This window comes from Bos grunniens, chromosome 10 (assembly GCF_055505025.1).
Source record: "Bos grunniens cultivar Pamir isolate PY7600 chromosome 10, Bosgru_T2T1.0, whole genome shotgun sequence".
In the NCBI taxonomy this organism is placed as follows: domain Eukaryota; kingdom Metazoa; phylum Chordata; class Mammalia; order Artiodactyla; family Bovidae; genus Bos; species Bos grunniens.
Window position 1 is genome coordinate 43,694,472 of NC_141174.1, and position 26,645 is coordinate 43,721,116.

The 26,645-nt window shown below is 33.9% G+C and overlaps 1 protein-coding gene across 1 annotated transcript in view; it reads right to left on the reverse strand.

Annotated features, from left to right (window-relative positions):
* Positions 1–26,645, reverse strand: part of TRPM7 (transient receptor potential cation channel subfamily M member 7) — a 109,711-nt gene that overhangs the window by 34,959 nt on the left and 48,107 nt on the right. The window contains exons 15-25 of the mRNA XM_086319039.1: positions 25,809–25,943; positions 23,360–23,413; positions 19,660–19,800; positions 19,194–19,328; positions 18,333–18,613; positions 16,666–16,894; positions 15,392–15,547; positions 15,172–15,315; positions 7,362–7,490; positions 5,480–5,758; positions 984–1,158 (exon numbers count right to left, since the gene is read on the reverse strand). Of these exons, the coding sequence (XP_086175165.1) occupies positions 984–1,158; positions 5,480–5,758; positions 7,362–7,490; positions 15,172–15,315; positions 15,392–15,547; positions 16,666–16,894; positions 18,333–18,613; positions 19,194–19,328; positions 19,660–19,800; positions 23,360–23,413; positions 25,809–25,943 (1,858 nt within the window). The remainder of the gene's footprint in view (positions 1–983; positions 1,159–5,479; positions 5,759–7,361; positions 7,491–15,171; positions 15,316–15,391; positions 15,548–16,665; positions 16,895–18,332; positions 18,614–19,193; positions 19,329–19,659; positions 19,801–23,359; positions 23,414–25,808; positions 25,944–26,645) is intronic.

Here is a 26,645-nt window from a genome sequence, read left to right on the forward strand (position 1 = left end):
ACAGATATTGGCAATTTGATTTCTAGTTCCTCTGCCTTTTCTAAATGCAGCTTGTACATCTGCAAGTTCTTGGTTCACATACTGTTGAAGCCGAGCTTGAAGGATTTGAGCATTACCTTGCAAGCATGACATAAGTGCAACTGTGTGGTATTTTGAACTTTCTTTGGCCTTGCCCATCTTTGGGACTGGAATGAAAACTGATCTTTTCCAGTCTTGTGGCCACTGCTGAGTTTTCCAAATTTGCTGGCATATTGAGTGCAGCACTTTAAGAGCATCATCTTTTAGATTTGAAATAGCTCAGCTGGAATTTCATCACCTTCACTAGCTTTGTTCACAGTAATGCTTCCTAAGGCCCACTTGCCTCTTTAAAAAGAACAGAATAACCTTATGCAGAGAATGTATTGAAAGGTGAATTTTAAAATTCAATAGTATATACTGATTGATACAATCAACTAATCAATTCCATTATGCTTGCCTTGTTTAGACATAGGTAACCTGAAGCCAATTTGAGCTAATGAGATAAAAATACAGGTTCAATAGGGAGCATCTTGGATACGAGACATTTTCCTCTGGAGAGAACTATGGAAAACAGTGTCTCTTTCCTCCCGCCACTAATTAGAGAGTCTTAAAATTGTAAAGGAAACCCTTTTTGAATCAGACACTGATTACAGAGCACTGGGATGAAAAAGAACAGGTGTCCTTAGCTATCAGCTAACCCATCACAAAGACACTCCAGCACTTTCTGTTATGTGAATTAATATATGTCCTTACTGTGTAAGCCAGTTTAGGCTAAATTCCATTATTTGCAACTAAAAAAAAAAAATCTGAAATACTTTTTTCAATTAATGTTTATGTTTCTTCTGAGATTAATATATTGTGAGAAGGCTAAGGTTGTAACACCTTAATTTTTGAAAATACACAGTATTATTAAAATGCAATTCTGACTTTAACATAAGATAAATTCATACACATTAAATCCTTACCATCAATTTCATAGGCATAAACTTCACCAAAAATCATCCAGTATGGATGAAAAACTATATCTTTAGCAAGAGTCCAAGATGGTGCTTCACGAGGATAAAGTATTGCCTTTCTGGGAACACCAAAACTAAGTAATACAAGAGCCATAATCACTACAATGTAGAACATATTGGCCACCTGTTAAAAAATGAACACTGTTAAAATACATGGGGATTTATACACACAGATAATTCTTCATCTTAAAAAAGTTTCTAACATTCCAACAGATAGTTTGAATCTTTGAGTTTCTTTTTATTCCTAGCAGTAACATTCAGGAAATCTCATCACTATATAAGCCTGAACATAAAGGAAATTATATAAAAACTGATCTGTGACATCAGGCAACTCATAGGCATCTTCTATATACTGAACCATAACACAGGCTGAAACCAGAGTCTGCCTATCTCATGTCCATGAAGCCTTTTAAAGAAGTATAGACATAAGGGGCAGATGCAAGGAATCAATTTCCGTGAATGTTCTTCCATCCTGAACTCTATCATGGTGCTTTGTCTCCTGGGCTGTGAAACCTTCTAAGAGGTAAATACAACAACAAACTGAATTATCAGTATGTGTGTCTAAAAAAGAACTGATCCCCATATCTGGTTAAAAAACCCTTTTGCAAGTCAGATGGTTTGCAACTATTTAATTTCAACAAAATTAAAAAGAGCCTAACTGAGCTCTCACACAATAAATCATTAAAAAACAATTTTTACTGCTAAATCACAATGTGAATTTTGACATCATTACTCAGGAATTCAAATAATTAAGTGAAATGTAATAAGAAAACTTTAATTTCTATCCACTTATTATATACACATGTATTCAGCAATTACATATAAAACAGTGAATGTAGTCTCACTCTAGCAATATGTAGTAGTATTCATCCACAGAAAATAAGGGGAAAATCCCATTCAAGAGACTACATGTATAATAAATCTGTATTTTAATCTACTATGAACTAAAAATAATTGCAGTAATAAATCAACCTAAAGTAAGTTATTGTAACATTTTCATATATGTTTTGAACAAGTATACAGTGAAAGTAGAAATGGAAGGTGAGACTGTGAAAAGTAAAGAGGACAGTAAATCTAGAATAGATGGAGAAATTATAAAACATTTACTTAAATATAATCATTTTGTCTTGATCCTTTAGCTTTAAAATTGTTAGATCTGCTAATAAATTTCCTTTTAAAATTAAGTCAGGGTCTCTGTAACTTGCAATCAAAGAATCCTAATACACTCTCCCAAGATGCAGTTTTTTTACTTATAAAATAGTTAAATAATATCTTAGTTGACCATTTAAGAGCACTACTAAGAGAATGTATGCATTCAATAAACAAAATCTTGGGATAAAAGATTTTAAAAGGCAAATAATTCATCAAAACATTATTCATGGCAGTTGCTATAATTTGAAACCCAAATATATATCTGTAATTAAAGAAAATGCCCAGATCAAAACCCAAACCTGAAATATCCTAAAATTATACAAGGTGTATTGGCTGATGATTCAGAGGTCTCAGAACTTCATACCTGTTCATGTAAAGCCTATTTGACAATCTTAATTCCCCTGCTTTTCCTGGAAATACCACTACTTCATGAAATAATGCAAAATGATGAATAGTAAGTACTCCTTTAATGTAACAAATAGTAAACTAGTAATTTTTAACTGGGGAGAGCTGGATACACTCTCCTAGAGGGAAAAAGTATAGTGTGAAAAAGCAAATATAATAATAAAACTTTATATTCAAAAACTGTAAAAATTCTGTTTTCATAATTTAAAGCAATGCAGGTAATCCTGTATTGGATTACTTAGAAGGGTCACTTAGAAGATAAATTTAATATAGAAAACCAATCTTCCAAGATTAAGGAAAAGGGTTTCAAAAATTCTAGGAACAGATTTTTATAAAGGGGTGGATATTTCAAAAGAATTGAGAAAAAGCATAATATATAAGCCCATTTGTGAAATTTAACACAAATAAACACATGTATTCATATACACGTCTTTTTTTCCCTATATATCTCCTGAAGAATGGAAAGGTTTACTTCAAATTGTTAACACTGAATATCTCTGGAGGGTAGTCTGTCTGCTCTTGCTAAAATTTTGAATAGTAATTTTAGAACAAGGAAAGAAGTTACTTTCACAAAAGCAACAGAAGCATAACAAAGTTTATACCCTAAAATCTGAAAGCTATTTATGGCAGGAGTAGGCCCAATACATTTTAGATTTTTTCAGTTCAATGCATAAAGATTGCACATTAAATCTGACATCTATATTTAAAAAACAGAATCTGCCAGTTGGTTAAGCCTATGAGAAAGAGCAAAATAGTGGGCATATTATATCAGGAAAAGATTAGACGTTCTGGTTATAAACTTTAAAAATAGTCTGGATCAGTAAAGAGAGGAAGAAAGAGTTATCTAAAGATATAAACCATGACGGTATTTGTTTAAAGGGACAAGATTAGTGTGGTGAGTTGGAGTTGCACATAATCCTTGCAAGACTTTTTCAGACTGACCCTCTGGTTAAAAATCATCATAACAACCTGACTTACCTGCTTTCAAATCCACACACTGAAAAGTAACTTCAAAATGATAAGGAAAGACAGAAAAGTGTCACCGTACTTCTTTTATGGTAAAGAAAAATCAAAATTTAGGGGGAAAATTCTTCAATGGTTTCCCTGTATTTTTCTTCTCTAAAGTCCTACTTTTCAATGTTCTATATACTCGAAGCTATGCCCTCTCTTCTATCCAATGTGCTAACAAACTGTACCTTATCATAAAAGAAGTTCCAGACAGGCTGCTCCTTTTTATTCCCATCTATCTCAAGCTTTCGAAGATTAGTTCACATTTCATTGCTTTATAAGAAAAACCTCTATAGACTTTTCTCTTTCCATGAATCCCTATATCCCCTACTCATTAACTTAATCAATCAACCACATTGATAGTTTACTAATATCTCATATTTCCTAAAATCCCTTATGTAGGACAGGCCCCTCAAGCTAGATTATGTAACTGTTAAAAATAATGACAGGACTCATAAAGTCAAAAAAGAAAAATGTGATTTCACAAAGTTCAGGGACAATATCCCTAATACCTTTGCACTGTCTTGCATAGCAGTGAGAATATAATGAACACTAAAAACTACTTGTTGAATTTTTACTGTTTTTTAAATGCATAATCTGTTAAGGATATAAAAATCAGAGAAAAAAATCTTAAGAACCAACTTTTTAAAGTACAATTAATGTTCACTATTTTTACATTGTTTTTTTACTACTTGAAATGGCTTTATCCATCCAAACAACAAATATTTAGTAAGGAGATTCTATGTGACAGGGACTGTGATAAGCACTATAGCTCAACACCAAAGTTCCTACTCCAATGAATTTAAAGTCTAGAGGAGAATGTAAATAACCCAATAAAAATGTAGTTTAAAATAAAGTTAGACACAGATAAATATTCTAAAAGGAAGAACATGGGTGCCATAAAAATATACAGATAATAAACTTCATCCAGTTGAAAAAGACAAAAAATTCTCTCTGAAAAAAAATCATGTTAAGAGTCAAGATCTGAAGAACAAAACTAATTACTCAAAAATCCTAAGGATATGAGTGTAGATGAGTATGACCATTTTACACAGGAAAAAAAAAAAAAAGAGCTATTCTTGGTTCTCTGGTAGGGGCTCTGTTAAAGAAAAATGACAAAGGCACGTGTGACTAGAGCACAGGAAAGAGGTCAAAAACGGTAAGGGTAAGTAAGGTTCAGAAAGAAAGCAAGGAGATGTTACTACTGGTGGAAACCAAAGAGTACACATAATTGCTCTTATTTCTTACAACTGCATGTAAATCTGTAATTATTTCAAAATTTAAAGGGAGGGAAGGAGGGGAGAGAGATAGGAAGAAAGGAAGGAAACCAACAGTCAAACTGGGCAGAGCTTATGTGTTTCATTAAGTACACTGATTCTAGGAGTAATGGAAAACCATCAAAAAAAACATTTTTTTAAGAATGAGAAGTAACATGTTCAGATTGGCATTTTGAAATATTACTCTAGCTATTATATAGATTGAAGACAGGCCAGACTGCTTATGAATAAACAGATTACTAGACTATTGCTGCTACCAGATGATGACAGATTGGATTAGTGTGGTGGCAGTAAAGATGAAAAGAAATTCACAGATTAGACCTGGCAAATGTCTATTTTTTTCAAACAGTCCTAACATTTAAAAGTAGCATTTAAAAATTAAAGTATTTCAAGATAAAACAAGTAAGATTTTGTAACCTTATCCTATTAAACAGTTTCTTTAAAAGTTAACATCCTAAGAAATGGTTTATTTCGAATATGAGGCAAATAAACATGAACTATCTATTCTCTGATTCAAGTAAAATTGTATTAGCAACATTTTTATGATTCTAAGAAAAAAATACCAATAAACCCACAAGTATTATCAGACACCTCCCAACTTACCATTTTTCCAATCATCATTACATAAGGTCCTGCCTGTTGATTTACAGCTAGAAAATCTAGCAAACGCACATACCAAAATATTATGTTAAGACAGTAAATTAATCTTCCAGCCACAAAAACATGATTATCATATGCATTCTCAAAGTTCCATTTTGCTCCAAATCTTAGTCCAAATCCAATGAAGAAAGAAATTATGGCAATTGTATCACTGATATTGAAGTAATCACTAAACCACACTTTAATCTTCTGGCTTATTTTTCCAGCTTCAGACATAAAAATCTAAAGGTTAAAAAATAATAATAATCAATTTCTTCCTATTAAAACAGAATTCAGTTATAACAGCACAATAAAATTTTATATATCTTTTAATATTTCAAAGTATTTTTGACTGTCTTGGTATTTGATCACCAAAACAATTCAGTAAGATATCAGAGAGACAGTTCTTATCCTCATTTTCTGTGTGTGTGGGGAAAAAGACCCACAAATAAATAACCTGTTCAACCAAGATCATCCAATTAAGACGCTGTAAATTCTGGATTAGAACAAAGATCCCTAGGCTTGGAATGTGAGATACTTTTGAAAAGTTGTTTTATTTTTCACTGAAACAACACCAGGACATTCAAGCAGGATCTTCCAAAAGTGCCTTATTTGCAGAAAGTAAACAACTCAATGGTTTAAAATGCTATACTTAGCTCTTCTCTTTGATATAAAATGAAAAAAAATTTTTTTATGTGGGAAATGGTAGTACATTTACAGCTTCAAAATCATAGTGAATCATAAATATTGAAAAGTCTCCCATTCTTCTCCACTAGTCAACTGATTCCCCTTCCGACTAGAGGCAACCACTTTTATTATTATCTAATGAATTCTTGCAGAGCTGTTTTATGAATATACATTTAAAAGAATTCTTTGCAACTTGCTTTTACCATTTAACAACTTAATTTCTTTAAACATATTAGTAAAACAATAGATTTCATAAATATAGTGGCCATGGCACTCAAAGGAATTTAAAATGCATAGTAAGTTATTTAATAAGATAAAATCCTACAATACTTAAGTGGGAGAGAAGTACAATGCCTTCTATTTTTGCAATTTCATGTATTCTCTAAATGAAAAGCACAGAGACATGAAATAATTCTGATGTATTTAAATAAGTATGTTATAAAACAACATATATATAGGTATCATTTTAAACAGAAAATTGTAAAAAGATTTTTAAAACTTTTTTCCCCCCGAAGTCAGGGTATTAGAAAATTTACAATTTTACACTGAAAACTCTGATAGACACAGGGATCTAAATCTAAATGACAATTCAATGGGCAATATAGTACACTTTGCTCAGTCGCTCAGACTGACTCTTTGTGACTCCATGGGCTGTGTAGCCCACGACTCTCCTCTGTCCATGGAATTTTCCAGGCAAGAATACTCGAGTAGGCTACCATTTCCTACTCCAGGGAATCTTCCCAACTCCACACTGGCAGGAGAATTCTTTACCACTAAGCCACCTGGGAAGTCCACAAGATGCTTTAGAGGAGTGTACAATAAGAAACTACTTATAACTTACCTAACTGATTAGCTAGTATATTTAAAATTCTTTGAGAGTGGCAAAGATCATAAATATGAATGTTGAGGAAATAAAAATCTAATCTACTTTTTGAGACAATCACTATCTTTGTAATTAGGACAAAGTTAACAACACACTAATCTCTATTCTTTGGTCATCACTTTTAGAATAGCAAAACCAAACATTCTACACTTTAATAATATCATCACCTACTGAAATTATGAATAACACCTACACATACCCATACACATAACTGAAACAAACAAAACACCCTCTAATTACAAACTAAGTTACTGGTAGGAAAAACTAAAGACATACCTCACGGACTTTCTCAATAGCATAGGTAAAAATATAAGCAATAACAATCCATTCTTGAACTGAAGGTAATCGTTCCATTTGTACAAGAACCACAAATGTATAAAGCATCAGAAATCCTAAGTATGCCAACTAGTAAAAAAACAAAACAAAAAAACAAGATATGAATAAAATTGATTATAAAATGTAATTTACTATGAAAATTTCTAAACATACACACAAAAAGAGACTAAACTAGTCCCTGTGAAGTATCTCCCAGCTTTAACCATTAGAAAAGTTTCAGAGGTTAACTCTTTTTCCATTTATCAACCAGTCATTTATAAATGGCCCCCAAGGTATAAATGTATTATTCTAGACTTTAGTTAACTTTTTAGTACTTCCCACAGGAAGAATTTTATAATACCAGCTTTATGTTCTCAGTATAGTCCACATAATTTCACTTATACCTAAAGTACCATAACATTTTAAACTTACTATAGAATTTCATCACCATCATTCAGAAATGCATACTACCTAGCTCCTCCTTCTTCCAACCAAGTAGTACTCCTAAGAAAGACAACTGGTATTTTCTTAGCTCCTGGTCACTGAGGCTGAATCCCAAGAAATGGAAACAAAAATGAAAAACATTCTTCCTAGGTAAAAGAACATCCCACCTTTCAGACTCTTAACAAGAAAAATTATAAGGAGATAATAAGGAACAATGTAAAATAACTTCTGAAGAATCAATTCATTTCAGAGAAAAACCCAAATTCTTTGACCCCTGAACAACTGTAGCTCATCACTTTAGCTCATCACTGTAGCTCATCACTTGTAGCTCATCTACAAGTCTTAAAGTAAGTCATATCTTTGATTTAAGCTATGACAGGGAAGGGAAGTACAATGCAATAAGAAAGAAAAAAAGAAATTCCTATAGTCCCATGAATTGTCCACTTTTAGTCATTCATACAAATGCAAACATATGAAACCTATGTTATTTCCATTAGTGGAGAAAGAATTTGGGGATTCTATTAGATAATCCAGATTTGTAATTTTAATACCAGAACAAGATCAAGCAAGAAAATCTTCATACTGAGAAGGAAATGTATAGAATTATTCTTAGATTAATGGGCCTGTGTGTGGGTGAGAAAGCAATGATCAAAGAAACAAATTCTCAAATGTTCATCTCAGCATAAAACCATTTGCCTACTTTGGCAACTCAAGAAAAGCCTGACAGCGATGAAAATGAAACACAACAAACATGACAACAAAATTAAAAACAACTGAAAATTTTTCTTGGTAAGAGGAGTAAAAACTTAAGTCACTCAGCCCCTGGATAAAAGTAACCAATCTCATGTTTCTCAGATAGAATCCATTAATCTATTGACATGTATGCTCTTTAAGCTGGTAGTAAAATCTGTCTTTCCACTGGCAAGGAAAAAAACCAATTATGTGACAGATAACCAAACATGTACTACAGTTAAAGAAATAAGCTATTATACCACTGAAAAATAAAACTGTATGAATGATCTAGATTACTTGTATCACCATCAACTAACACTTTAAAAAGGTTTACTTCTAAAATTGTAATATTATCTACAAAGTCCCAAAGCACAAGGAAATTATATTTGTGTATCATAAGTTCTGTATCAAGATTAGTATGGACTCAATCAAAAGTACCCTTAAAGCCTATCCTTTAAACATTTTGTTGGCTCCAAGGAGACCTGGGCTCCATTCTGGGTGGTAGGGGCAGGGCTGCTCCACCCTCAGTGACTCGGTGGTGGGGGGCCCTCCTTGGAGGGAACAGCTGGGAGTAGAATGCATTGCCCCACCCCAAGGCAGGTAGGAGTCCTGGAGAGGGTGCCCCCAACTGAGTAGAGTGGTATCCATTGCAGCCACATTCCCAGCCAAACAGTACCTAAACAGGAGAATCTGGAGCAGAGAAAGGTTTATTGCAGGGCCATGCTTGGTTCACACCCCCCAAAACCCAAACTCCTGAATCTCTCCTGAGACAAAGGACACTCGGAGAGGCTGGCCCTTTCAGCATTTCAAAGTCAGCTTTGACAGCCTGGCTTGTGGGTGTGACAGGAGCCAGAGAGGGAGAAGTGCACACACCTGGGAAGGTGTGCTCTAAGATGCTGGTGTGATTCCTCACCATGATACCAACAAGAACACAGCACACAGCAGCAGGAAGAAGAGGAGGAAATGGCAGCCTCTCAGGGACTGTGGATGTTTAGGATATGGCCACTGATTTCTCTCAAGAGGAGTGGCAATGCCTGGATCAAAATCACTGGGAATTACACAGGAACGTGATGTTAGAGAACTACTGGGACCTGGTCTCCTTGGGTCTTACTGTCAGCCAGACATGTGGTCACCTTTTGTGCACAAAAGAAGGATCTCTAGGATGTGAAGAGAATAGAGACAACAGCCCACATACCAAGCTTTGTCTTATTATGACACCCAGGTTCTGATGACCAAAAATGTAGGTGTGGAAGATCTGTTTCAAAAAAATGCTGCTGGGAAAACATGAAAGCTGTCACCTTGTAAATTTAAACTGCAATAAATTGTGTAAGATCTTAAGCAAGAGCTCTGTTATTCAATAACTACAACAGCATTTATAATGGAATGACAAGCAATCCTTGCAATAAATCAGACAATAACCTTGACCAAGACTCAAAGCTTATGAATCAGGGCACTGAATTTTCAGAAAACCATTCTAAAAGTAATAAATAAAAAAATGTCTTTTATCAAAGCTCAATATTACTACATATAAGAGGATTCATATGGAGAAAAGACTTACAAATGTAGTGAATGTGATAAGGTTTTAATCAATCGTTCATACTACAGAGGAACATTACAAGTGTAATAAATCTGGGAAAGTCTTTAAAAAAATCTAAGTAGACACAGGAAAATTCACACTAGAGGAAAACTTTATAAATGTAAACAATGTGGTAAAGCCTTTATATGGTGCTCAAAACTTACCAGACATCAGATAATTCACACTGGGGAGAAACCATACACATGTAAAGAATGTCGCAAAGCCTCTACACAGAGCTTAAATCTTAAGCAGTATCAGATAATTCATATTGCACAGCTTTATCAAGTACAGAATGTTGCAGAGTCTTTGATCAGCATCCATATCTTTAGTTCAGTTCAGTCGCTCAGTTGTGTCCGACTCTTTGCGACCCCATGAATCGCAGCACGCCAGGCCTCCCTGTCCATCACCGTCTCCCGGAGTTCACTCAAACTCACGTCCATCGAGTCGGTGATGCCATCCAGCCATCTCATCCTCTGTCGTCCCCTTCTCCTCCTGCCCCCAATCCCTCCCAGCATCTGAGTCTTTTCCAATGAGTCAACTCTTCGCATGAGGTGGCCAAGTACTGGAGTTTCAGCTTTAGCATCATTCCTTCCCAAGAAATCCCAGGGCTAATCTCCTTTAGAATGGACTGGTTGGCTCTCCGTGCAGTCCAAGGGACTCTCAAGAGTCTTCTCCAACACCACAGTTCAAAAGCATCAATTCTTCAGCACTCAGCCTTCTTCACAGTCCAACTCTCACATCCATACATGACCACTGGAGAAACCACAGCCTTGACTAGACGGACCTTTGTTGGCAAAGTAATGTCTCTGTTTTTGAATATACTATCTAGGTTGGGAATATGCTATCTAACTTTGCTTCCAAGGAGTAAGTGTCTTTTAATTTCATGGCTGCAGTCACCATCTGCAGTGATTTTGGAGCCCAGAAAAATAAAGTCTGACACTGTTTCCACTGTTTCCCCATCTATTTCCCATGAAGTGATGGGACCGGATGCCATGATCTTAGTTTTCTGAATGTTGAGCTTTAAGCCAACTTTTTCACTCTCCTCTTTCACTTTCATCAAGAGGCTTTTTAGTTCCTCTTCACTTTCTGCCATAAGGGTGGTGTCATCTGCATATCTGACATTATTGATATTTCTCCCGGCAATCTTGATTCCAGCTTGTCTTTCTTCCAGTCCAGTGTTTCTCATGATGTACTACTCTGTATATAAGTTAAAAAAGCAGGGTGACAATATACAGCCTCGACGTACTCCTTTTCCTATTTGGAACCAGTCTGTTGTTCCATGTCCAGTTCTAACTGTTGCTTCCTGACCTGCATGTAGGCTTCTCAAGAGGCAGGTCAGGTGGTCTGGTATTCCCATCTCTTTCAGAATTTTCCACAGTTTATTGTGATCTACACAGTCAAAGGCTTTGGCATAGTTAATAAAGCAGAAATAGATGTTTTTCTGGAACTCTTGCTTTTTCCATGATCCAGCGGATGTTGGCAATTTGATCTCTGGTTCCTCTGCCTTTTCTAAAACCAGCTTGAACATCAAGAAGTTCACAGTTCACGTACTGCTGAAGCCTGGCTTGGAGAATTTTGAGCATTACTTTACTAGCATGTGAGATGAGTGCAACTGTGCGGTAGTTTGAGCATTCTTTGGCATTGCCTTTCTTTGGGATTGGAATGAAAACTGACCTTTTCCAGTCCTGTGGCCACTGCTGAGTTTCCCAAATTTGCTGGCATATTGAGTGCAGCACTTTCACAGCATCATCTTTCAGGATTTGAAATATCTCAACTTGAATTCCATCACCTCCACTAGCTTTGTTCATAGTGATGCTTTCTAAGGCCCACTTGACTTCACATTCCAGGATGTCTGGCTCTAGGTCAGTGATCACACCATCGTGATTATCTGGGTCGTGAAGATCTTTTTTGTACAGTTCTTCTATGCATTCTTGCCACCTCTTCTTAATACCTTCTGCTTCTGTTAGGTCCATACCATTTCTGTCCTTTATTGTGCCCATCTTTGCATGAAATGTTCCCTTGGTATCTGTAATTTTCTTGAAGAGATCTCTAGTCTTTCCCATTCTGTTGTTTTCCTCTATTTCTTTGCACTGATCACTGAGGAAGGCTTTCTTATTTCTTCTTGCTTTTCTTTGGAACTCTGCATTTAGATGCTTGTATCTTTCCTTTTCTCCTTTGCTTTTCGCTTCTCTTCTTTTCACAGCTATTTGTAAGGCCTCCCCAGACAGCCATTTTGCTTTTTTGCATTTCTTTTCCACGGGGATGGTCTTGATCCCTGTCTCCTGTACAATGTCATGAACCTCACTCCATAGTTCATCAGGCACTCTATCTATTAGATCTAGGCCCTTAAATCTATTTCTCACTTCCACTGTATAATCATAAGGGATTTGATTTAGGTCATACCTGAATGGTCTAGTGGTTTTCCCTACTCGATGCTGTAAAGAGCAATATTGCATAGGAACCTGGAATGTCAAGTCCATGAATCAAGGCAAATTGGAAGTGATGGCAAGAGTGAATGTTGACATTCTAGGAATCAGCAAACTAAAATGGACTGGAATGGGTGAATTTAACTAAGATGACCATTATAGCTACTACTGCGGGCAGGAATCCCTCAGAAGAAATGGAGTAGCCGTCATGGTCAACAGAAGAGTCTGAAATGCAGTACTTGGATGCAATCTCAAAAATGACAGAATGATCTCTGTTCGTTTCCAAGGCAAACCATTCAATATCACAGCAATCCAAGTCTATGCCCCAACCAGTAACACTGAAGAAGCTGAAGTTGAACGGTTCTATGAAGACCTACAAGACCTTTTAGAACTAACACCCAAAAAAGATGTCCTTTTCTTTATAGGGGACTGGAATGCAAAAGTAGGAAGTCAAGAAACACCTGGAGTAACAGGCAAATTTGGCCTTGGAATACGGAATGAAGCAGGGCAAAGACTAATAGAGTTTTGCCAAGAAAATGCACTGGTCATAGCAAACACCCTCTTCCAATAACACAAGAGAAGACTCTACACATGGACATCACCAGATGGTCAACACCAAAATCAGTTTGATTATATTCTTTGCAGCCAAAGATGGAGAAGCTCTATACAGTCAACAAAAATAAGACCAGGAGCTGACTGTGGCTCAGATCATGAACTCCTTATTACCAAATTCAGACTTAAATCCATATCTTACTCAGCATCAAAGAATTCATACTGGAAGAAACCTCACCAATGTATAGAATGTCGCAAAGCCTTTAACTGGCTCACAAAGAATAACAAAATTCATAGAAAAGTAGGAAAAAAAACATAGTAGGAAAAAACTGTACAAATGCAGAGAATGTGACAAAAATTTTAATCAAAGCTGTTACCTCACTCAAAATCATAGAAATCCTACAAACATAGTAAGTGGTGAAAGACATTAGTCCCAAGTATATACTTCAGAAAACAGCCAAAGAGTTCATAGTGGAAAGAAACTTGAAAGATGAAAAAAATGTAAAAGCACTCAATCAAAAATCAAATCTAAATAAATATCAGCAAACACAGTAGAAAGCATTAAAATCAATAACTTTCCAGCACTACTCTGGAAATATTTTCTATTATTTAGAAAATAATCTAAAGTTGAAGCACCTGTAAAACTTATTTGTTGTACTGATCACAGATATTGATCCAATTTATTGTTGGTATTGATGTTGAGCCAGGTATAACTATTATCAGTATCTTTTTTATACTAGTATTATTTAAGGTTATTTGAAAGTAATATAACTCCCAAATTAGATGATATGCCTTTCTTTCTAGTGTGAATGTAAATTCATGTGTTTGACTATTGATGCCTCAGAGATAAAAGAAGTTCTATATTAGGGGGCAATCATTTATTTTCACTACTCCATGTATGTTTAAAGACTATAAGGTAAAATGTATAATGAAAATCTAAATGGAGATGACATGTGTTGTTTATTTAAATCATTCTTATGATGACTATTAGTTAAGTGTTCAGGGACTTACTCTAAAGAAAGAGAATCACTCTAAATTTAAGAAGCTGTGTCCACTTGCTTTTAAGGATAAAAAGATGGTAGTTCATTAAAATCCTGATAAACATTCACTAAATCAACAGAAGTCATGAATATTAGTTGGCATGTTTGAAACAATACATTTTCATTGAAAACTAAGAAAAATACAGGTAACCCTTCCATTAGAAGTTATAAAATAACTGTATATCCACGTTTATCAAATAACTAGCCTTTTCTCTATAAACCATAAAAATCACAATTCTCACATCAGTCTATTAGAAGAATTCTTCTGAATTTCTATAATCTATATTTTGATAAGAGGATCATAGGTGAATAAAGGTTTGCTTAGACCATGTGTGAATTTAATATGTATTAATAAAACTGAATGATTTTTAATGTGGTTAAAAAAAATCTATTTTGCTCATACTATTTGAACCATACCACGTTACTAATTAAAAAAGATACATACACCCCATGTTCACAGCAGCATATTTACAACTGCAAAGATATAGTATCAACCTAAGTGTCCATCAACAGATGAATGGTCAAAGATGTAGTAAATATTTACAATGGAATACTATTCAGCCATAAAAAAGGATGAAAATTTTGCCATTTGCAGCAACATGGATGGACTTAGTATTATTTTAAATGAAATAAGTCAGACACAGAAAAACAAAAATTGCATGATATTACTTATATGTGGGATCCAAAAAATACAACAAACCAATGAATGTAACAATAAAGCAGCAGACTCACAGCTGTAGAGAACAAACTAGTGGTTACCAGTGGGCAGAGAGAGAAGGGAGGAGGGGCAACATAAAGGTAGGGGACCAAGAGGTACAAACTATTAGGTGTGAGATAAGCTACAAAAAATGAAATATGCTACAAGCATATACTGTACAACATGGGACATACGGCCAGTATTTTATAACTATAAATGGATCATATTGTGAATTGCTATATTATACATTTATAATTTATATATTATTGTACATCAATTATACTTCAATAAAAAGAAACCATACCGTGTTAAACCAGAATTTTACAATTGGTGCATGATAAAAGGCATAAAACTTTCGTGTGATTGGAAGCTTTTTTGATTTTATTTGTATCTCCATTTCATTCTTCCCTTCATTCTTGTCCAATAGTCTTACTTCTTTAAATACTTCCTGAAATAAAAATAACATTATGGTACATTTTCTCACAATAAATTTACATTTACTTTAAATTTTTTTTCCTCCTTACCATGGGAATCTCTTCTGCTATGTTTTGAAAGTTGTTTTCACTGTCTTCCATTGTCATTTGATGAGCATCTTGAGATTGTGGAATATGAGACATTTCAGCCTTAGTTTTATATTCTAACATTAATATGGCAGGTGGAACTAAAATGCTTAGTATGACCTAAAAATTTTAGAAACAGATAAGTTCACATTTTAAAACTAATGACTTTCAAGAATATAATAAAAGCAATAAAAAGGTATAAAAATCCTGGTTATTAGTTAGCCATTTTGCCCCTGGTAGTATAGGGAAAAAAAAAACTTCACTTTTCACTTATATATAAAGAGGCCCAAGGGGAACTGCTTTAAGGAATAACAAAACATTTTAGTATTAGAAGGGTATAGAAAAAAATTAATAATTAATATAGACTTGTCCCATTAAAGAATCAGATTACAATTTGTTCAGAGAATACATTTTTGTTATAAATAAAATTCAAGCCTTATGAAATTGCTATGTGCTTAATTTTACCCTAAATCTCTCTGCAAGTGTTCCATTCGTAATGTGATTACTCAAGTTGTATCCTATAAACAAAAAGGCTTATTTCTAAACTTGTATGTATTATTTGCAAAATCTTAAAAGCACAAAGAAATTATAATTGTGTATCAGGGTTTCTATGATAACTGTATATCAAGGTTAATCTTTCACCATTATTTTTAATGTATGATTAGTATTTATTATTCACTTATAATGGTCTGTGATTAAACTTCTTGCATGATCTCTGCCTTCCATATTTCTGTGCCTTATTTAAGATACAACAAAAAGGAAAGTTTAAAGCAAAATCTCTCACTATAATGAAACTGAGAGTACCAGTTAATATTTTACCCAAAATTTTAACCATAAAAACCAAGCAGATCTAGTATGTGTGAAGTAAAAATGAAAAGTAACAGATTATTAAGTTAGTAGATATGGGCCAGGATCTAGAATTTTAGAATCTAGGAATCATCTTTTCATAAAACACCAACTTTTTTTCATGGCTGCACAGGGCTATATAAATGCCAACACTCCCACTCCCATTTGTTGCAATCATGCATCTGGCTCAAACTGGGAAAATAATCATTATACACCACATCTGAAAAGAATTCAGAGTGAAGGGGGAAAAAGGAGGCCATTTAATGCCACTTAAAATAAAATGCCAACACAACAACTCTTACTGCCCTTACATTCTACTGTACTGGTGGGCTAATTCCTCTGTTCTTTTTATCTAATCACATACTTAATATTAAATTATTTCCAAAGTATACCTTGTACCAGGAATTTTTCCTCATATTCAGCCTTCCCATCCACATATCAGATAACAACATCTGCGTACATGTGTGAGCTACAAAAGGTCTAAGTCTTGAAGAAACTGCTAACTTAAGACAGGTAGAATTACTCCAATTTTTCAGTTCATAAGTGAGCAATTTCATAGCCATGGTTTCATCTTGTCTGAAGGATTGTTCCAGTAATTCAACTGCCAGTTGACCAAAATCACTATCAAAAGATAAAAGCCAAAACATATTCAAATTACCACATTGCAGTTTTAAACCATTATCTTTAGGGTCATTCATAACATGTTCCAATTTTTTAATATCTTCAGACACACTTGGGGAATTGTGAAGCATCAGAATAGCCCTATGTTTTCAGATAGAATTTTCCACTGTAATTTCCACTACTCTATGGAAATTACAAAGTATTAAAATATGTCACATTAGGAACAAGACTGAAAATGTGACTTCAGAGCACTTTCCCCTGGTCATAGAAATAAACCTACAGACTCACAGGAAACTAAAACTGACAATGTTCAGATGCTCTGTTCAAAAAGTCTCTATGTAGTATTTCAAAGAGTAGAAAAGGTTGGTACCTAATAGAGAAAAAGAATGTCAATACGGACTAACCTAGTATGAAAAATATCCTAATCTTCAATCCCTGGTGAGTTGATCATAGGATCTCTGTTTTAGCTATTTTCCTAATAACTCCTATTCTCTTCCAAAGAGAGGCCATTTGCAGGGAGGGAGGTCCTATTCTCTATTACAAAGCTTTCTATCAATACAAACTACTGTTCTAGCTTAATATTCCATTACTCCCCTAAGTAAACTGTAGAACTTCTGGGAATTGTTTCAGTCTTCTACACATGTAGCTCCACCATATGCAATGCCTTTCCAGTTGAACTAAATTTATTTCCTTAGAAAACAGCTTAAGCTTCCCTTCCTTCCTTCCTCTACCACTTCAAATGGAAGTTTATCTAATCTAATTGCTATTATGTGCAACTAATTAATAAACTGACATCTGGCATTTCTTCTTTCTTGCTGAAATATTTAACTCTTGAATTGTAAATGATATAATAACCTCTTTATTACATGCCTAGGTCTCTGAATATTTTTTTAATTTTTATTTATTTTTTAAAATTTTATTTTTTAACTTTACAATATTGTATTGGTTTTGCCATACATCAAAATGAATCTGCCACAGGTATACATGTGTTCCCCATCCTGAACCCCCCTCCCTCCCCATACCATCCGTCTGGGTCGTCCCAGTGCACCAGCCCCAAGCATCCAGCATCGTGCATCAAACCTGGACTGGCGACTCATTTCATACATGATATTATACATGTTTCAATGCCATTCTCCCATATCATCCCACCCTCTCCCTCTCCCACAGAGTCCAAAAGACTGTTCTATACATCAGTGTCTCTTTTGCTGTCTCGAATACAGGGTTATTGTTACCATCTTTCTAAATTCCATATATATGCGTTAGTATACTGTTGAATTTTTTTAAAAAAGACTTAAACATTTAGAAAGTGGATTTCTCCTAATTTTACCAATAAAATTATATATACACATACCCAATTAGTGCATGGCACTATAATCTCCACTTAAACCCCATCTATTTTGTATTTTTAAAATGTTTCAAATGATAAAATATAACTTACTTGGAATATTGTTTCAATTCCTCTGAAGTATCATCTACAAGGTCACTCTGCTTTGCTTCATATGCCATTGAACGATAGATCTTACAGGCAACTAATGCTTTAGCCATTGATTCTTCACCATGCTGCCATAAAAAACGGGCCATAACCTGCCTCTTCATGAGGCAAGCCCAAATTAATAGTTCATTAAGTGGATAAGGAAAGCGCTTGGTTTCTGGATCATCAATATCTACAATTTCATCTTTGGTTCTTTTCTTCTTTCCTTCTTCCACAGCTGTATCAATCTTAAAGAGGAAATAATTATAAGGCTCATTAAAATAAGGCCATATGACACTCATGTAAGAATTTTAATGAAATGTCCTTTATTTGATTTTTCAGATAAATGTACAAATGAAAATAGAATAAACTTTATATATTTGATTTTTATTACAATTCAAATTCATTTTATAGAAATGTTATTCCACAAAAATGTCTTTGTAAAAGTTTTCCAAGATGAGAGAAAGGGCCTCAATATTTCCACTAACATCTGATAAAACACAGTTCTAATGAAGGAAAAGTTTGGTACCACCTTTGTCTTGCATGCTGGTAATCAAGTAAATATGGAATAAAAGAAGGCAGTTAAGCACTGACCAAAATATCTAAAAATTTTGATTATCATAGCTAAATATGAAAAGCTTAATAGAATTATTACCTCATATTATTTTTTGGTATATAGGAAAATGAAAAATTGAGGAATACTATAAAACATCTAAAAACAAAAGATAATTCTTACTAAAACAAGTGACTTTTTTGTTTCATAATACCAAGTAACTTAAAAAGAATAAAATCCAAAAGCCAGAACAGGTAATATTTAAACAAAAATACCTTTGGTCGGTAGGGCTGTGCTGTTTTAATGAAATGATTATGCCTCGTTTTTTCCTTTTTATCTGCTCTATTGCCAAAAGATTCCTGACTCTTTCGCAACTGAGGAGTGCTGCTGGAGGTATTTCGGCCAGACCTCTGAAAGCAAAAGTTTATCAGTTTTTACAGATTTAAATACACTGTTATGCTATAAAAATTAAAAATCTATTTTAAATACACTGTTATGCTATAAAAATTAAAAATCTATTTTTACATATACATGTATATATAAATGTGCATATACACACACCAAAAAAAAACAAAACCCAACATGATTTCTTTAGAATTTCAATTAGAAAATATTTCTAAGTACTCTTAGTTGAAAATCTTGTTTTTAAGACAATTCTGTCAATACTTTTACCATTGTGAGTTAATTTTTAAAAGCTCATTTTAAAGAACATCTATAGCACTTCCCCCAAATATTACATACCCGATTATTTCCACCAAGACTATTATATATTAATCGAAAACGTTTCCGAGTGTAGGTGCATCTATAGGTTCCTCCCATAAGATATTCAATAACAAGTCCTATATCAATTAGAGTGATCTTATATCCTGGAGGAAGATTCCCCTGGAAACAAAACATTAATTTTAAAAAGGCAAAATTGTATTTCTCAATGTTTCCAAGCCATGCCTAGCAACGTGTCTATTATTCTCCAAAATAACAAATGTTCACTTGCTACAGAAAGCTGGAGTTGCCAGCAGCTACCTTTACAGAAAAGAGTGACCTGCTTCTGTTTCCTTTTGTAAGAACAGGGATTCTGAAGTTTGAGGTCCCAACAGTGTGGCTCAGGACAAGAGTATGACTTACAGTAGGAAGAAAATTTGATCTCTCCACTGTAATAATACTTCACACAGAAGCAAAGAAAGCTCTAAGTGCCAAGTGTTCCACCTCACCATGGCACATAAGTTGTATTTTCCTGCAAAAATAATGCTATAAATGTTTTCAGTTGGGACCATTAACACTTATTACTATTTTTAAACCAAAATTATATTGGCTATATTATAGATTACACAAATTTGTATAGCCTTGACTAAAATTCAACTACCACCTACAACACTGTTCAGAGTTAAGACATCTTTTTAGGGCATCAATTTATGAATTGGAACATAAGCCATTTTTGAGTTTGGAAAGACTGTCTCAGAAAGAAGTATTGTTAAATTTCATTAAATAATCTTAAAAGAGTTCAATCATCAGTTAATTTATATATATTAACCAATTCCGCCCTACTATAGTCAACATTCTTTCATCCCCCTAATTGTAATTTTATGAACTTAGTACTTTTTAAAATGCTTATACTTTTTATATTTTAGCTACACCTGTGAAGTTTCTAACTAGACATCTATGTTCTTTAGGTCACCAATTTAAAAACTAATAAAAACATATTTTCACCTTAAATACAAGATTTTTGTTTTTATTTTATCTTAAGCAATCTCAAAATATGTTTTATGACTGAAGATGTCATGTACGATAGATACCTTAGTTTGTTTTTTTAAAATCTGACAAATACCCTTATGTTGTGAATTCAATTGAATAGGAAATATTTAAATTAAGAAAAACAGGGATTTCCCTGGTGGTCCAGGGTTAAGAATCTGCCTTGCAATGCAGGGGATGCAGTTCAATCCCTTGTCAGGGTATTAGGATCCTTCACGCCACAGAGCAACTAAGTCCGCGTGCCAATTAGAGTCTACCTGCCACAATGAAATATCCCTCACAATGCAATGAAGATGCCACATGCTACAACTAAGACCCAACACAGCCAAACAAATAAAATAAATATTTTCAATAAATTAAGGAAAATAATGTGAATTACCTAAAAAAAAGATTCAATTTCTCAAACTATACATACAGCTCTTATAAAACTTTTTTTGAATCAGAATATACTCAGTTACTGCTTGTACTTTAGGATTTTTCACTTATGGAAGTAGAAAAATTAGACTAATTACTATAGTCATCAATGTAAAAGTAGTTAATATAACAAATCTCATATGTGAGATTTCCAGAATTAACTATAGCTCTGCTAAACCACCTAAGTAAATCACAATGCAAATGTGTTTAAGAAAGTATTGAAAGTCTCCCCCATTACTCAGGCTTTCTAAGGGGAGAATAAAAAAGAAGCTTTAATGACTTAAACAAACAAAAATTAGTGTGAAATGTCCAGAATAGGAAAATCCATAGAGAGGGCAAGGAGATTAACCCTTATGGCAGAAAGTGAAGAGGAACTAAAAAGCCTCCTGATGAAAGTGAAAGAGGAGTGTGAAAAAGTTGGCTTAAAGCTCAACATTCAGAAAACTAAGATCATGGCATCTGGTCCCATCACGTCATGGGAAATAGATGGGGAAACAGTGGAAACAGTGTCAGATTTTATTTTTTGGGGCTCCAAAATCACTGCAGATGGTGATTGCAGCCATGAAATTAAAAGACGCTTACTCCTTGGAAGGAAAGTTATGATCAACCTAGATAGCATATTCAAAAGCAGAGACATTACTCTGCCAACAAAGGTCCGTCTAGTCAAAGCTATGGTTTTTCCAGTGGCCATGTATGGATGTGAAAGTTGGACTGTGAAGAAAGCTGAGCGCCGAAGAATTGATGCTTTTGAACTGTGGTACTGGAGAAGACTCTTGAGAGTCCCTTGGACTGCAAGGAGATCCAACCAGTCCATTCTAAAGGAGATCAGCCCTGGGCGTTCTTTGGAAGGACTGATGCTAAAGCTGAAACTCCAATACTTTGGCCACCTCATGCGAAGAGTTGACTCACTGGAAAAGACTCTGACGCTGGGAGGGATTGGGGGCAGGAGGAGAAGGGGACGACAGAGGATGAGATGGCTGGATGGCATCACTGACTCGATGGACATGAGTTTGGGTGAACTCTGGGAGTTGGTAATGGACAGGGAGGTGTGGCGTGCTGCAATTCATGGGGTCGCAAAGAGTCAGACACGACTGAACTGAACTGAACTGAGGGTGAAGTCAGAAGTAAGGAGTAAAGAAGGAACAGGAAGGAGGAGAGACTGCTAATAGATATGAAGTTACTTTAGGGGACTACTGCAAATACTCTAAAACTGTGGTAAAGGTAGCCACTACCCTGAATACAGAAACGTCACTCACTGAACTATACACTTTAAGTGGATGAATTTTATGGTATGTGAAACACATTTCAATAAAACTAAAAAGATAAGCATGTGGGGAAAAATGAATTAAAGTAAGACATTTTAAGTGAAGTTAAAAGTTCTTTCTATGAAATGTCAGTTTTATTAGATATGTTATACAACACAGAAAATGACACTTCTATCCAGTTTTCAACCATTTAATAGCACACTCACACTTATTAGCAAGTAAAAAGTAAAGAATTTTGGAAAGTAAGCATTTTCATGCAGAAGCTTTAAAAATAATTCAATTAACTAAATACAAGTACTTTTTCATCAAGTAAAATAAAACTGTTGGACATCAATAGTTTACATTGTTATAAATTTTAAAAATAAATGTTCAAAACTATTAACTCACAGAGAATCCAGTAGAAGAGAAACATCAGTGTATCAAATTTAGTCACCACAGAATGGCTTTAGATCATACGACAGTGTTACATATGCAATTACTACCAATACTGAATATAAAAGGGGGAGAGGGAGAAAGGAGGAGAGATGGCGGCAATAGGCGGGGTGGGGTGGAGTCGGGGGATGGACGAGGACAGACATAGGGAGAAAGATAGAGAGCATTTTCAGCCTTTTTATTGGCAAATCTGCCACTGAAGATCATCAATCAGTGTTTCTCTCAATGTCTTTTATTTAATGTCCTTTAAATGTCCAGGGAACAAATTTCTTCTGAACACAGAGAAAGAAGATCCATCCTATCAATGATCATCCTTTATGGACAAATGAGCATCATGAAGTTCATCATACTCTATCCTGGATGACCAGAAGCTCAGGTCTTAATTTCATAAACTTTATTTTTCTTGATTTCTAATATATTATGTTCTCCACACCTATATTATCACAAATTTATCTCATTTTATTTTGATCTTAAAAAAAGTGATCTTATTGCTGATTTTAAGATGTATAGAAATGTTTTTAGAAACACATGAAGTATAAATGATTTTAAAACAACACTTTTCAGAAACAAAAATAATCTCTTACCTGCTTGACATCTCGAACAAGATGAAATAGCATTGGATTAGTTGGGCCTTGTTTCTTTAATGAGAAAAAAAATCAGAGCAAACTATTATTTTTCTTCTAAAATAACGTTTTTGTTACTTATAGGACTTTTGTTCTTACACAAATTACACTGTTTCTGAGTTATAGAAATTCTGTTCATAAAATGGAACAAAGAAAAAGATATACCCATTTCACACTGTCATATTTACCTTAAACAGGATGTATACTTTCTTATGTTCTTACATTTATTTACGCAAAAACACAAAAGCTTTTGTTTTCTAACAGTCATGCAAACACTGCAAGCTTCACAATTATGTTAAATTTAATTCATATTTTACTGAGAGTAGAAGCACACATTCTCTTTCCTCTTGTTAAAATATCCATCTCTGTTTCTGTTATTAATCATCAAGTTTCAGCAATATATTAAATATTTTGGGTAAGAAACCTTTAACATTTATATATGCTGTCTTTTCCCTATTATCTTAACTCTATGTAAATGAAATATTACAGTAGACTAAACAAGTTTCATTTTTACATAATCTTATTTTGAGGGTATCCTATATTTTGAAAAAATACCCACTATTATCTCTCTCATCAAGACTGAGATAAAAGAGTCAAAAATATATTCTTCTAAACTTTTTAGAAATGCCCTCATCTATATAAAATTTACTGCAATTAATTCCATGCAGCATAAATCAAGAGACTTTCTGTCAATATTTTAAATCTGATGTTTAAAAGACATATCAAATGAAAATTTTCTCCCACCAAATTTTTCAAACAAAAACTTTCTCTGTGTTATAGTTAATTTTTTGAGGTATTATTAGTAATCAATTCAATCTACTTTTCCATTTTCATATAATAGGACCCTGATACCAAAAAGTTTGAGAACCACTGCTGTATCATGGTATATATAATCCCTTAAACTTTAAATAATTTTATCAATAATTGATGCTGAAAGTTAACTATTATTTTAATAATTTTGAGTTATACTATTAAAACATTACTTGCCTTGCTAATCGGATCAATTTTTATTTTTACTGTTTTATACTTGCTTTACATTTCAGGAATAAACCTTACTTCAGCACAATGAATAATCCGTTTAATATTATATCTGTTCGCTAGAGACAGTATAATGCCAACAAAGTTCAATTTGACTGTGTTAGACACTATTAAAGGAAAAAAAATGGGGGGAAAAAAGATATAATCCCTACTCAAAGGAAATTTACGGTCCATAGTAGAAAATAAAATTGTACTTAACAAACTATGACACTGGGGTTTACTGTACCAATGCCTTGGCATTTGAAATAAGTTTAAACAAAGAATAAAATCCAGTAACTGGGTAAGTAGTTTGGAAGAAAAATGCAGACCAGCACTGTGTAAATAGCAAATGCTTTCTAAAGAAGCTTATATTTAAGGGAAATAGTAGGTAGATGATATAGCTGCAACAGCCATTCTATAGGAAGATGTGAGTTAGGAATTGAGAGGCTGAGTGACAGAAATAGCAGAGGCAAAATTTCAAAAGCCGGAGAGCTTTGAAAATTAGTCTAAAGGCCTGAGTATTATTGTATACATATCAATGAGCCATCAAAAAACTCTAAACTGGGAAAGCTATGATAAAATATGTGACTATAAGAATATTTGGGTTAAAGATTTGAAGATAGACAAGGAGATTAGATTATTGAAGTAGTAAAGGCTAGAAATGATTGAATAGTACAAAGACATTAAGAATGCAAAGGTAGAGATAAAGAGGTAGAAAATGATGAATAAAGGGAAACAGCTTAGCAGAGAAGTCAAAGTTAGACAGCTAGGATTTGGTCATAGTACTCCTCAAGGTATAGTGCTATTGGTAACAAAAATTTGTAAGAGTAGTAGTTATTTACCTCTGAATGTTAGTGACATGAAATTTCAAACATAATGAGAAAAGCTTTGTAAAGGGAATAATTAGTTTTCAGGAGCTCTTTAAAAGAAAAAAATGGAAAACAGTATGTAAGCTAACAGTAGATACCACAAGGTCAAAATCATAAATAGAAACAACAAAAAGGAGACATGAAAAAAGCAATGTGTAATTTCTCCATTCGTTAAAGGAAAACAAATTTGGTGTAACAGATGACCACCAAGAAATAGAAGAAATACAATGGCTCTATGATTAAGAAGCTGATCTTACAAGTTGTAAAAGGGGGGTGAGGTGAAAAAAGGGTTGTTAACACTACATCTCTTTCCTATGTAGCTATGGTAACAGAGGAGGTCTCCAGAAACAGGGAAAGGGCCTCAGACTGTCATAAACAATCTATACAAAGACTGGATACAATTTTTTCAGGTAATCTAGCAAAATATTAAAGGTTTTACCAATAGGAATGAATATATTCAAGTAAAATGACACTTTTCAAAGACGATAAAACTTAGTCCACAAAGAAATTTAACATATACTTACAGTGTTGTAAAGTTCTTCCAGTCTAGGAATGGTAAGGAATTTATGCATGCTTACTCCATTTTCAATAAGAAGTTTTACAAATGCAACTCTATCCATTACAAGAGCATCAAGCATAGCTTGTTCCAAGGATCCAACCTAAAACAGCATCAAAATTAATAAATATGTTTCACACATTCTGATTACACAAACAGTTCTAAGTGCACATCCTTAGGATTTACACATATTTATTCCTGAACAGACTTAAAACAAAATTTAAAAGATGCAAAATCTAGAAGGCTAGGACTTAAACTATATAGGGAATAGATAAACAGACCTATCTAGAGTAGTATTCCCAAAAGAACATTCTGCAGATCAAGGGTTACAAGGGGGTGGAGGTATAAGAAAAAATCCATCATCAAGTAAATTTGGGGGGAAATAGCTTAGAGCAATGATTTTTAGTGTTTAGGAAAGGTTTTTTTAGAGGAATCATTTTAATAATTAGGGGCCACAACTACATTTAGTGGACAGGGTCAAAAGACAACAGAAATCATGCAGTATGCCAGATAATTTCACTTATACAACTTTTTATTATCCTGTTAGACTAACAAATGAAAATCCAGTAATTTTGCTTTACATATAAACACAAAGTATTGCCACAGACTTTCTAAAAATACAACTACTGAATAAATCAGACAAGATTATATTTAGTTTTCTTTAGAATTTTAAAAGAAACCATTCACCATTAGAGAAAAGTCACATCTCTAACAGCAACATAACATGCAGCACTGTAGTTTAATATAACACATGTATCAGTATTTGTGGCACTCCCCTGATGGCTCAGATGGTAAAGAATCTGCC